At 46.1% G+C, this 12272-nt stretch overlaps 1 protein-coding gene across 3 annotated transcripts in view; it reads left to right on the forward strand.

Moving 5' to 3' along the window:
* The window catches only part of ASXL2 (ASXL transcriptional regulator 2), a 92991-nt gene that overhangs the window by 30683 nt on the left and 50036 nt on the right, over positions 1–12272 (forward strand). For all 3 annotated transcript variants that reach the window (XM_088481724.1, XM_088481723.1, XM_088481725.1), the window contains exon 4: positions 3055–3217. In XM_088481724.1, coding sequence (XP_088337850.1) covers positions 3055–3217 — 163 coding nt within the window. The remainder of the gene's footprint in view (positions 1–3054; positions 3218–12272) is intronic.

Raw genomic sequence — 12272 nt, forward strand, 5'->3', positions numbered from 1 at the left:
ATAACTCTCCTGATGATACTAGTTATGATTGTTAAAAAAACCCTACTACAAAACTGGATCTCTTCCCACGCACCTTCCCTAGAACTAGTTAAAGCAAAGCTACTTAATATACTATATTATGACAGACGCACTGCAATGGTGGACTTGGAGAAGGAAGCTGCAAAGTTCCATGACAGATGGAAAGTATACTACAGTCCATCCGGAAAGTATTCACAGCGCGTCACTTTTACCACATTTTGTTATGTTACAGCCTTATTCCAAAATGGAATAAATGTTATTTTTGTCCTCAAAATTCTACACACAATACCCCATAATGACAACGTGTAAAAAGTTTTGTTTAAGATTTTTGCAAGTTTTTTTTTTTTTTTTTTTAATTAACAAATCACATGTACATAAGTAGTCACAGCCTTTGCTCAATACTTTGTTGATGCACCTTTGGAAGCAATTACAGCCTCAAGTCTTATTGAATATGATGCCACAAGCTTGGCACACCTATCTTTGAGCAGTTTCGCCCATTCCTCTTTGCAGCACCTCTCAGGCTCCATCAGGTTGGATGGGAAGCATCGGTGCACAGCCATTTTCAGATCTCTCCAGTGATGTTCAATCAGATTCAAGTCTGGGCTCTGGCTGGACCACTCAGGGACATTCACAGAGTTGCCCTGAAGCCACTCCTTTGATATCTTGGCTGTGTGCTTAGGGTCTAGAGCGCTCTGGAGCAGGTTTTCATCCAGGATGTCTCTGTACATTGCTGCATTCATCTTTCCCTCTATCCTGACTAGTCTCCCAGTTCCTGCCACTGAAAAACATCCCCACAGCATGATGCTGCCACCACCATGCTTCATTGTAGGGATGGTATTTGCCTGGTGATGAGCGGTGCCTGGTTTCCTCCAAACATAACGCCTGGCATTCACACCAAAGAGTTCAATCTTTGTCTCATCAGCCCAGAGAATTCTGTTTCTCATGGTCTGAGAGTCCTTCAGGTGCATTTTGGCAAACTCCATGTGGGCTGCCATGTGCTTTTTAATCACAAGTGGCTTCCGCCTGGCCACTCTATCATACAGGCCTGATTGGTGGATTGCTGCAGAGATGGTTGTCCTTCTGGAAGGTTCTCCTCTCTCCACAGAGGAATGCTGTAGCTCTGACAGTGACCATCAGGTTCTTGGTCACCCCCCTGACTAGGGCCCTTCTCCCCCGATCGCTCAGTTTAGACGGCCGGCCAACTCTAGGAAGAGTCCTGGAGGTTCCGAACTTCTTCCATTTATGGATGATGGAGGCCACTGTGCTCATTGGGACCTTCAAAGCAGCAGATATTTTTGTGTACCCTTCCCCAGATTTGTGCCTTGAGACAATCCTATATCAGAGGTCTAAAGACAATTCCTTGGACTTTATGCTTGGTTTGTGCTCTGACATGCACTGTCAAGTGTGGGACCTTATATAGACAGGTGTATGCCTTTGAAAATCATGTCCAAACAACTGAATTTATCACATGTAGACTCCAATTTAGCTGTAGGAACATCTCAAGGATGATCAGTGGAAACAGGATGCACCTGAGCTCAATTTTGAGCTTTATGACTGATTACTTATGTACATGTGGTTTTTTTTTTTAAGTTCTTCCCTTTTTTTTTTTCATTACATTTGAAAAAATCTCAAACTTTTAACACATTGTCATTATGGGGTATTGTGTGTAGAATTTTGAGGACAAAAATGAATTTATTCCATTTTGGAATAAGGCTGTAACATAACCAAATGTGGAAAAATGAAGCGCTGTGAATACTTTCCGGATGCACTGTATATCTAGATTACTTGCCTCCAACCACATCTGGAGGAATTATGAAAGTATTTGAAAATGCCACGTGGTCACTGATGTGTAATCTTCTAATGTTCTGATGGTTCTCCAGACCTATGAGTTAGGCGCACACCAGTCTTCACGCTTGTTTAGATGATCTCATTGACGTACTCTGTGTAGACTTGGAACACCTTAGCCTTTGTTACCTTCCCCCTCCCTTTCTCTTACTTTACTCTCCACTTTTTTTTTTTTTTCTAATTGTCTCATATTTTTTTTTTCATACAGTCTCCCGTAAAAAAAGATGAAATTTTTTTTATATTATATGTGTGTGTAGATAGATAGATAGATATATATCTATCTATCTATTTCTAATAAAGAAATTAGATAGTGTGTGTGTGTGTGTGCTGTGTTGTACTGTAATGTGTGTGTGCTGTGCTGTACTGTAATGTGTGTGTGTGTGCTGTGCTGTACTGTACTGTAATGTGTGTGTGCTGTATGTGTGTGTGTACTGTAGTGTGTGTGTACTGTAGTGTGTGTGTGTGTACTGTAATGTGTGTGTACTGTAATGTGTGTGTGTGTGCTGTAGTGTGTGTGTGTGTGTGTGTGTGCTGTACTGTAGTGTGTGTGTGTGTGCTGTACTGTAGTGTGTGTGTGTGTGTGTGCTGTACTGTAGTGTGTGCTGTACTGTAGTGTGTGCTGTACTGTAGTGTGTGCTGTACTGTAGTGTGTGTGTGCTGTACTGTAGTGTGTGTGTGTGTACTGTAGTGTGTGTACTGTAGTGTGTGTGTGTGTGTACTGTAATGTGTGTGTGTACTGTACTGTAATGTGTGTGTGTGTACTGTACTGTATGTGTGTGTGCTGTACTGTAGTGTGTGTGTGTGCTGTACTGTACTGTACTGTACTGTGATGTGTGTGTGTGTGTGTGTGCTGTACTGTAGTGTGTGTGTGTGTGTGCTGTACTGTAATGTGTGTGTGTGTGTGCTGTACTGTAATGTGTGTGTGTGTGTGTACTGTACTGTAATGTGTGTGTGCTGCCTGATGTCAGCCTGTGTGGCAGTGGATAAGGAGGCCCGTGTGGCAGTGGATAAGGAGGCCCGTGTGGCAGTGGATAAGGAGGCCCGTGTGGCAGTGGATAAGGAGGCCCGTGTGGCAGTGGATAAGGAGGCCTGTGGAGGCTCACATTGCTCAGAATAAGGAGATCCATCTAATCAGCGCTGACCTGATGCTGTTATATTTGGCGACTGTTATAGTGTGTTCTTCCCTTACAGAAGGACGCGGCCGACCTGGTGAAGGATCTCTCTGACTTCTCAGAGGACAGCAGTGACCCTCAGTCTGACTCCCAGAGCTCCGAGCGCAGCAGCTCCACCAGCAGCAGCAGCACCAGTGTAACCAGTAACAAGGACAGGACAAGGAGCTGCTGGAAGAGAAAAGGTACCGCCCACAGCTCACCGCCATTGGCTGGTCTGCAACTGCGATCCGTTCTTCCTCTCCCGACCTCATTCCTCTGCGCCATTCCACCAGTGCGTGGTGTTATACATAATAATGTGCTGGGTCCCTTGTGCACTGGACGGGGTTAGAGGTTGGAGGTTGCTTGGGTGTGCCGCTGGTAATTACAGAGAGGTCGCCTTTCCTCTCGTATCAATTGGAGAAGAGGAAAAATAATTACCGCGCTCACCCTTGATGTATTGTGTGCGGTTAGTGTGTAGGTTTAGCGCTGTCTCTATGGAAATAATCAATGATATACACATAGGGAGGAGGAGCTGAGTGTGCAACAGAGTACAGGAAATGGTATTTAAAATATCTTACTATGTCGTCATAAATAACCACTACAGTATTACATGCTCATTTATGTACAATGTATAAATGAATAAGCCTCTGCCAGTCTATCTGTACTGCAGAGAGATCTAAGGTAGGCTCCACCCACTGCGCAGAAATAAATTCACTAATTTTTAGCTGTCTGATTTTGTAAGAATTCCTCTGCGTTATGGTTATTTGTAACCAAATGGTAATTTGTAGCTATGTGTAGTGTCCTCCCCATCGCATGTATGTATCATAGAGAGGAGCCAGATAAAGCAATGTAAGACCACACGCTGCCTGTATATGTGTAGTGTCCTCCCCATCGCATGTACGTATCATTGGGAGGAGCCAGACAAAGCAATGTAAGACCACACGCTGCCTGTATATGTGTAGTGTCCTCCCCATCGCATGTACGTATCATAGAGAGGAGCCAGACAAAGCAATGTAAGACCACACGCTGCCTGTATATGTGTAGTGTCCTCCCCATCGCATGTACGTATCATAGGGAGGAGCCAGACAAAGCAATGTAAGACCACACGCTGCCTGTATATGTGCTGTCCACACACCAGACCCCATTTCATTTACCTTCTAAATGCCCCTGCATAAGGTGGGTGTATATAGTCCTCTGCAGCTCTCTAAAGATGGCGGTTACATGGAGCAGACAAGTGGGCGTGGGTCCAGTCACGTGCTGGGGTTAGTTAGGGGGAGGTGATATGTGATGTCTTCAGGTCCGGGGAATGGGGCTGCAGCACAAACAGGAGCTGTAATAACAATGATCGCTTGGTATCCAGAGCCTAAGTCACCAACTGTATGGAAACTGCCTGTATTTCTATGCAACGAAGAATACATCATCCGCTCTGCTGCACAGCTGTGTAATGTAGTGTGAGGGGCAATGACCAGGTTCTTATAACGATGGGAAAGCCTGCTAACCGCGCCTTATGTACTTAGTATAGAGAGAGAGAGCTTATCTCACAGCGCACAGGCTGCTCCTTATTCTTAGTATAGAGAGAGCTTATCTCACAGCGCACAGGCCGCTCCTTATTCTTAGTATAGAGAGAGAGCTTATCTCACAGTGCACAGGCCGCTCCTTATTCTTAGTATAGAGAGAGTTTATCTCACAGTGCACAGGCCGCTCCTTATTCTTAGTATAGATAGAGCTTATCTCACAGCGCACAGGCCGCTCCTTATTCTTAGTATAGATAGAGCTTATCTCACAGTGCACAGGCCGCTCCTTATTCTTAGTATAGAGAGAGCTTATCTCACAGTGCACAGGCCGCTCCTTATTCTTAGTATAGAGAGAGTTTATCTCACAGCGCACAGGCTGCTCCTTATTCTTAGTATAGAGAGAGAGCTTATCTCACAGTGCACAGGCCGCTCCTTATTCTTAGTATAGAGAGAGAGCTTATCTCACAGTGCACAGGCCGCTCCTTATTCTTAGTATAGAGAGAGAGCTTATCTCACAGTGCACAGGCCGCTCCTTATTCTTAGTATAGATAGAGCTTATCTCACAGTGCACAGGCCGCTCCTTATTCTTAGTATAGAGAGAGTTTATCTCACAGCGCACAGGCCGCTCCTTATTCTTAGTATAGAGAGAGAGCTTATCTCACAGTGCACAGGCCGCTCCTTATTCTTAGTATAGAGAGAGAGCTTATCTCACAGCGCACAGGCCGCTCCTTATTCTTAGTATAGAGAGAGAGAGCTTATCTCACAGTGCACAGGCCTCTCCTTATTCTTAGTATAGAGAGAGCTTATCTCACAGTGCACAGGCCGCTCCTTATTCTTAGTATAGAGAGAGAGCTTATCTCACAGCGCACAGGCCGCTCCTTATTCTTAGTATAGAGAGAGAGAGCTTATCTCACAGTGCACAGGCCGCTCCTTATTCTTAGTATAGAGAGAGAGCTTATCTCACAGTGCACAGGCCGCTCCTTATTCTTAGTATAGAGAGAGAGCGCTTATCTCACAGTGCACAGGCCGCTCCTTATTCTTAGTATAGAGAGAGCTTATCTCACAGTGCACAGGCCGCTCCTTATTCTTAGTATAGAGAGAGCTTATCTCACAGTGCACAGGCCGCTCCTTATTCTTAGTATAGAGAGAGAGCTTATCTCACAGCGCACAGGCCGCTCCTTATTCTTAGTATAGATAGAGCTTATCTCACAGCGCACAGGCCGCTCCTTATTCTTAGTATAGAGAGAGTTTATCTCACAGCGCACAGGCTGCTCCTTATTCTTAGTATAGAGAGAGAGCTTATCTCACAGTGCACAGGCCGCTCCTTATTCTTAGTATAGAGAGAGAGCTTATCTCACAGTGCACAGGCCGCTCCTTATTCTTAGTATAGAGAGAGAGCTTATCTCACAGTGCACAGGCCGCTCCTTATTCTTAGTATAGATAGAGCTTATCTCACAGTGCACAGGCCGCTCCTTATTCTTAGTATAGAGAGAGTTTATCTCACAGCGCACAGGCCGCTCCTTATTCTTAGTATAGAGAGAGAGCTTATCTCACAGTGCACAGGCCGCTCCTTATTCTTAGTATAGAGAGAGAGCTTATCTCACAGCGCACAGGCCGCTCCTTATTCTTAGTATAGAGAGAGAGAGCTTATCTCACAGTGCACAGGCCTCTCCTTATTCTTAGTATAGAGAGAGCTTATATCACAGCGCACAGGCCGCTCCTTATTCTTAGTATAGAGAGAGAGCTTATCTCACAGCGCACAGGCCGCTCCTTATTCTTAGTATAGAGAGAGAGAGCTTATCTCACAGTGCACAGGCCGCTCCTTATTCTTAGTATAGAGAGAGAGCTTATCTCACAGTGCACAGGCCGCTCCTTATTCTTAGTATAGAGAGCGCTTATCTCACAGTGCACAGGCCGCTCCTTATTCTTAGTATAGAGAGAGCTTATCTCACAGCGCACAGGCCGCTCCTTATTCTTAGTATAGAGAGAGAGCTTATCTCACAGTGCACAGGCCTCTCCTTATTCTTAGTATAGAGAGAGAGCTTATCTCACAGTGCACAGGCCTCTCCTTATTCTTAGTATAGAGGGAGAGAGCTTATCTCACAGCGCACAGGCCGCTCCTTATTCTTAGTATAGAGAGCTTATCTCACAGCGCACAGGCCGCTCCTTATTCTTAGTATAGAGAGAGCTTATCTCACAGTGCACAGGCCGCTCCTTATTCTTAGTATAGAGAGAGAGAGCTTATCTCACAGCGCACAGGCCGCTCCTTATTCTTAGTATAGAGAGAGAGAGCTTATCTCACAGTGCACAGGCCGCTCCTTATTCTTAGTATAGAGAGAGAGCTTATCTCACAGCGCACAGGCCGCTCCTTATTCTTAGTATAGAGAGAGAGAGCTTATCTCACAGCGCACAGGCCGCTCCTTATTCTTAGTATAGAGAGAGAGCTTATCTCACAGCGCACAGGCCGCTCCTTATTCTTAGTATAGAGAGAGAGAGCTTATCTCACAGTGCACAGGCCGCTCCTTATTCTTAGTATAGAGAGAGCTTATCTCACAGCGCACAGGCCGCTCCTTATTCTTAGTATAGAGAGAGAGAGCTTATCTCACAGTGCACAGGCCGCTCCTTATTCTTAGTATAGAGAGAGAGAGCTTATCTCACAGTGCACAGGCCGCTCCTTATTCTTAGTATAGAGAGAGCTTATCTCACAGTGCACAGGCCGCTCCTTATTCTTAGTATAGAGAGAGAGAGCTTATCTCACAGTGCACAGGCCGCTCCTTATTCTTAGTATAGAGAGAGAGAGCTTATCTCACAGTGCACAGGCCGCTCCTTATTCTTAGTATAGAGAGAGAGAGCTTATCTCACAGTGCACAGGCCGCTCCTTATTCTTAGTATAGAGAGAGCTTATCTCACAGCGCACAGGCCGCTCCTTATTCTTAGTATAGAGAGAGAGCTTATCTCACAGTGCACAGGCCGCTCCTTATTCTTAGTATAGAGAGAGAGAGCTTATCTCACAGCGCACAGGCCGCTCCTTATTCTTAGTATAGAGAGAGAGAGCTTATCTCACAGCGCACAGGCCGCTCCTTATTCTTAGTATAGAGAGCTTATCTCACAGCGCACAGGCCGCTCCTTATTCTTAGTATAGAGAGAGAGCTTATCTCACAGCGCACAGGCCGCTCCTTATTCTTAGTATAGAGAGAGAGAGCTTATCTCACAGTGCACAGGCCGCTCCTTATTCTTAGTATAGAGAGAGAGCTTATCTCACAGTGCACAGGCCGCTCCTTATTCTTAGTATAGAGAGAGCTTATCTCACAGCGCACAGGCCGCTCCTTATTCTTAGTATAGAGAGAGAGAGCTTATCTCACAGTGCACAGGCCGCTCCTTATTCTTAGTATAGAGAGAGAGCTTATCTCACAGTGCACAGGCCGCTCCTTATGCTTAGTATAGAGAGCGCTTATCTCACAGTGCACAGGCCGCTCCTTATTCTTAGTATAGAGAGAGCTTATCTCACAGTGCACAGGCCGCTCCTTATTCTTAGTATAGAGAGAGAGCTTATCTCACAGTGCACAGGCCGCTCCTTATTCTTAGTATAGAGAGAGAGAGCTTATCTCACAGCGCACAGGCCGCTCCTTATTCTTAGTATAGAGAGCTTATCTCACAGCGCACAGGCCGCTCCTTATTCTTAGTATAGAGAGAGCTTATCTCACAGTGCACAGGCCGCTCCTTATTCTTAGTATAGAGAGAGAGAGCTTATCTCACAGCGCACAGGCTGCTCCTTATTCTTAGTATAGAGAGAGCTTATCTCACAGCGCACAGGCCGCTCCTTATTCTTAGTATAGAGAGAGAGCTTATCTCACAGCGCACAGGCCGCTCCTTATTCTTAGTATAGAGAGAGAGAGCTTATCTCACAGTGCACAGGCCGCTCCTTATTCTTCGTATAGAGAGAGCTTATATCACAGCGCACAGGCCGCTCCTTATTCTTAGTATAGAGAGAGAGCTTATCTCACAGCGCACAGGCCGCTCCTTATTCTTAGTATAGAGAGAGAGCTTATCTCACAGTGCACAGGCCGCTCCTTATTCTTAGTATAGAGAGAGAGCTTATCTCACAGTGCACAGGCCGCTCCTTATTCTTAGTATAGAGAGAGAGCTTATCTCACAGCGCACAGGCCGCTCCTTATTCTTAGTATAGAGAGAGAGCTTATCTCACAGCGCACAGGCCGCTCCTTATTCTTAGTATAGAGAGAGAGCTTATCTCACAGTGCACAGGCCGCTCCTTATTCTTAGTATAGAGAGAGCTTATCTCACAGCGCACAGGCCGCTCCTTATTCTTAGTATAGAGAGAGAGCTTATCTCACAGCGCACAGGCCGCTCCTTATTCTTAGTATAGAGAGAGAGAGCTTATCTCGCAGCGCACAGGCCGCTCCTTATTCTTAGTATAGAGAGAGAGCTTATCTCACAGTGCACAGGCCGCTCCTTATTCTTAGTATAGAGAGAGAGCTTATCTCACAGCGCACAGGCCGCTCCTTATTCTTAGTATAGAGAGAGCTTATCTCACAGTGCACAGGCCGCTCCTTATTCTTAGTATAGATAGAGCTTATCTCACAGTGCACAGGCCGCTCCTTATTCTTAGTATAGAGAGAGCTTATCTCACAGTGCACAGGCCGCTCCTTATTCTTAGTATAGAGAGAGAGCTTATCTCACAGCGCACAGGCCGCTCCTTATTCTTAGTATAGAGAGAGAGCTTATCTCACAGCGCACAGGCCGCTCCTTATTCTTAGTATAGAGAGAGAGCTTATCTCACAGCGCACAGGCCGCTCCTTATTCTTAGTATAGAGAGAGCTTATCTCACAGCGCACAGGCCGCTCCTTATTCCTAGTATAGAGAGAGAGCTTATCTCACAGTGCACAGGCCGCTCCTTATTCTTAGTATAGAGAGAGATCTTATATCACTTCGCACAGGCCGCTCCTTATTCTTAGTATAGAGAGAGTTTATCTCACAGCGCACAGGCCGCTCCTTATTCCTAGTATAGAGAGAGAGCTTATCTCACAGCGCACAGGCCGCTCCTTATTCTTAGTATAGAGAGAGAGCTTATCTCACAGCGCACAGGCCGCTCCTTATTCTTAGTATAGAGAGAGAGCTTATCTCACAGTGCACAGGCCGCTCCTTATTCTTAGTATAGAGAGCTTATCTCACAGCGCACAGGCCGCTCCTTATTCTTAGTATAGAGAGAGAGCTTATCTCACAGTGCACAGGCCGCTCCTTATTCTTAGTATAGAGAGAGCTTATCTCACAGCTTACAGGCCGCTCCTTATTCTTAGTATAGAGAGAGAGCTTATCTCACAGTGCACAGGCCGCTCCTTATTCTTAGTATAGAGAGAGAGCTTATCTCACAGCGCACAGGCCGCTCCTTATTCTTAGTATAGAGAGAGAGCTTATCTCACAGTGCACAGGCCGCTCCTTATTCTTAGTATAGAGAGAGAGAGCTTATCTCACAGTGCACAGGCCGCTCCTTATTCTTAGTATAGAGAGAGGGAGCTTATCTCACTGCGCACAGGCCGCTCCTTATTCTTAGTATAGAGAGAGCTTATCTCACAGCGCACAGGCCGCTCCTTATTCTTAGTATAGAGAGAGAGCTTATCTCACTGCGCACAGGCCGCTCCTTATTCTTAGTATAGAGAGAGCTTATCTCACAGTGCACAGGCCGCTCCTTATTCTTAGTATAGAGAGAGAGAGAGCTTATCTCACAGCGCACAGGCCGCTCCTTATTCTTAGTATAGAGAGAGCTTATCTCACAGTGCACAGGCCGCTCCTTATTCTTAGTATAGAGAGAGAGCTTATCTCACTGCGCACAGGCCGCTCTTTATTCTTAGTATAGAGAGAGCTTATCTCACAGCGCACAGGCCGCTCCTTATTCTTAGTATAGAGAGAGCTTATCTCACAGTGCACAAGCCGCTCCTTATTCTTAGTATAGAGAGAGAGAGCTTATCTCACAGCGCACAGGCCGCTCCTTATTCTTAGTATAGAGAGAGAGAGCTTATCTCACTGCGCACAGGCCGCTCTTTATTCTTAGTATAGAGAGAGAGCTTATCTCACAGCGCACAGGCCGCTCCTTATTCTTAGTATAGAGAGAGCTTATCTCACAGCGCACAAGCCGCTCCTTATTCCAGAAACGCACGGTTTGTGTAAGCGCTATTTTCAGGAAAATCACCTTAACCGTGGACGATGGAATTTATTGTCTTATCACGCAACTTTTGTTATGCACGTTTGGCATAGTGGTTAGCATTGCATACTCACAGGCCAGAGGTCATGTGTTCAATTCCAATACGTGTGGAGTTTGTGCGGATTTTCCCCGGGTACTCCGGTTTCCTCACACACTCCAAATACATACTGGTAGGTTACATTGTCTTCCTACAAAAACAAAAAACTAACCCTAGTGTATATGTGTGTCCATGTGATAGGGGACGTAGATTGTAAGCTCTGCTGGCGCATTGCCTGGTTTGTGTATTATAGGTCACCCCTGCACAGATGGGTCCAGTGTAACCTGGGTGTAAGGAGCTCCCATTTCCTACAGAGCCAGTAACCTGACAATGCAGCATGAGAGATTTCAGGACATGGATATATGTTGACATTCTTAATGTCGACATGATAATGTTGACAAGAGAATGCTTACATGGTGGTAACTTTATTTTAGTCGTGTTGGCATTATAAATTTAAACATGACTGTCGACATGGTTGAGATGTTCTTGATGTCATTACAATTGTCGGCACTCTCTGGTTGACTTTTCGCTGTCGGCAGCATACCTGTAGCCTAGGTAACCAAATTTCGTGATTTTTCATTCATTCATTTTTTTTTTTTTTTTTTTAATTGAGTAATCTTTATTAAGCTTTTTGTTCTAAAAACATAAAGTAGCATAAAATATAAAGCGTACTTGCCAAGCGACATAAGGGGACAGAGGGCCGAATTTGCAAAGCCGCACACAAGCGGCTGCGCAATTCTGTCCATCGTACATGTATCAGGAGGGGTCTGACACCACCTTGCTGCACCTGCCATCACCATTGTTGCTCACTTGGGCAGGCTGCGGAGGCTGAAGCGTGCCCAGCTCCTGGCAGCTCGCGAGGCCAGGAAGTATGCGTCCATGGGCACAGACTCTAGCCTCACCACTCCTCAAACGTGGGCGAGACACCCTCCGTATACGGGAACGTAGGCCGACCCCCACCCCGCAAACGCCTCTGCCTGCCATTGAGGTACAGGTATAGCGGGGCCTGCGTGCGGTCTTGCAGGACCCATTCTGCACTTGCTCAGATTCCCGATAATCAGGCATGAGTAGGACAATTTGTGTCCAGTGACCGCATTTGAAACAACATAATAGAACAACATGACGCAGAGCATCGTACAGAGTAATGATAGAAGTGGGTCACAACAGAATGACGGGACCAAGTATCACCCTGACTGTTGGGTCAGAGGCAGAGAGGGAGGGGGAGAGATATCGAACTAGGGTCTGTATTTCTGGCCAAATATACAAATTTCTACTTCAGGGTCCATAGGGGGTCCACAGGGTTGACCTTGGGGGTTATAGCTGGAACAGGATCCATGGGCACCACACAGTTAAGCTTTTAGCTCCCAGGATGCACTTGGGTCCTCCTCTATACCCCGCCCCCGAGCCACAGGCACCTCAGTGTAAGCTGGTGCCCGGCCGGAGTCGGTCACCGCGCAGGGGGGCTGCAGGAGCAGCCCCCAGAAGCTTTT

Source organism: Taudactylus pleione, unplaced genomic scaffold, assembly GCF_031769625.1.
Source record: "Taudactylus pleione unplaced genomic scaffold, aTauple2 ptg000277l, whole genome shotgun sequence".
In the NCBI taxonomy this organism is placed as follows: Eukaryota; Metazoa; Chordata; class Amphibia; order Anura; family Myobatrachidae; genus Taudactylus; species Taudactylus pleione.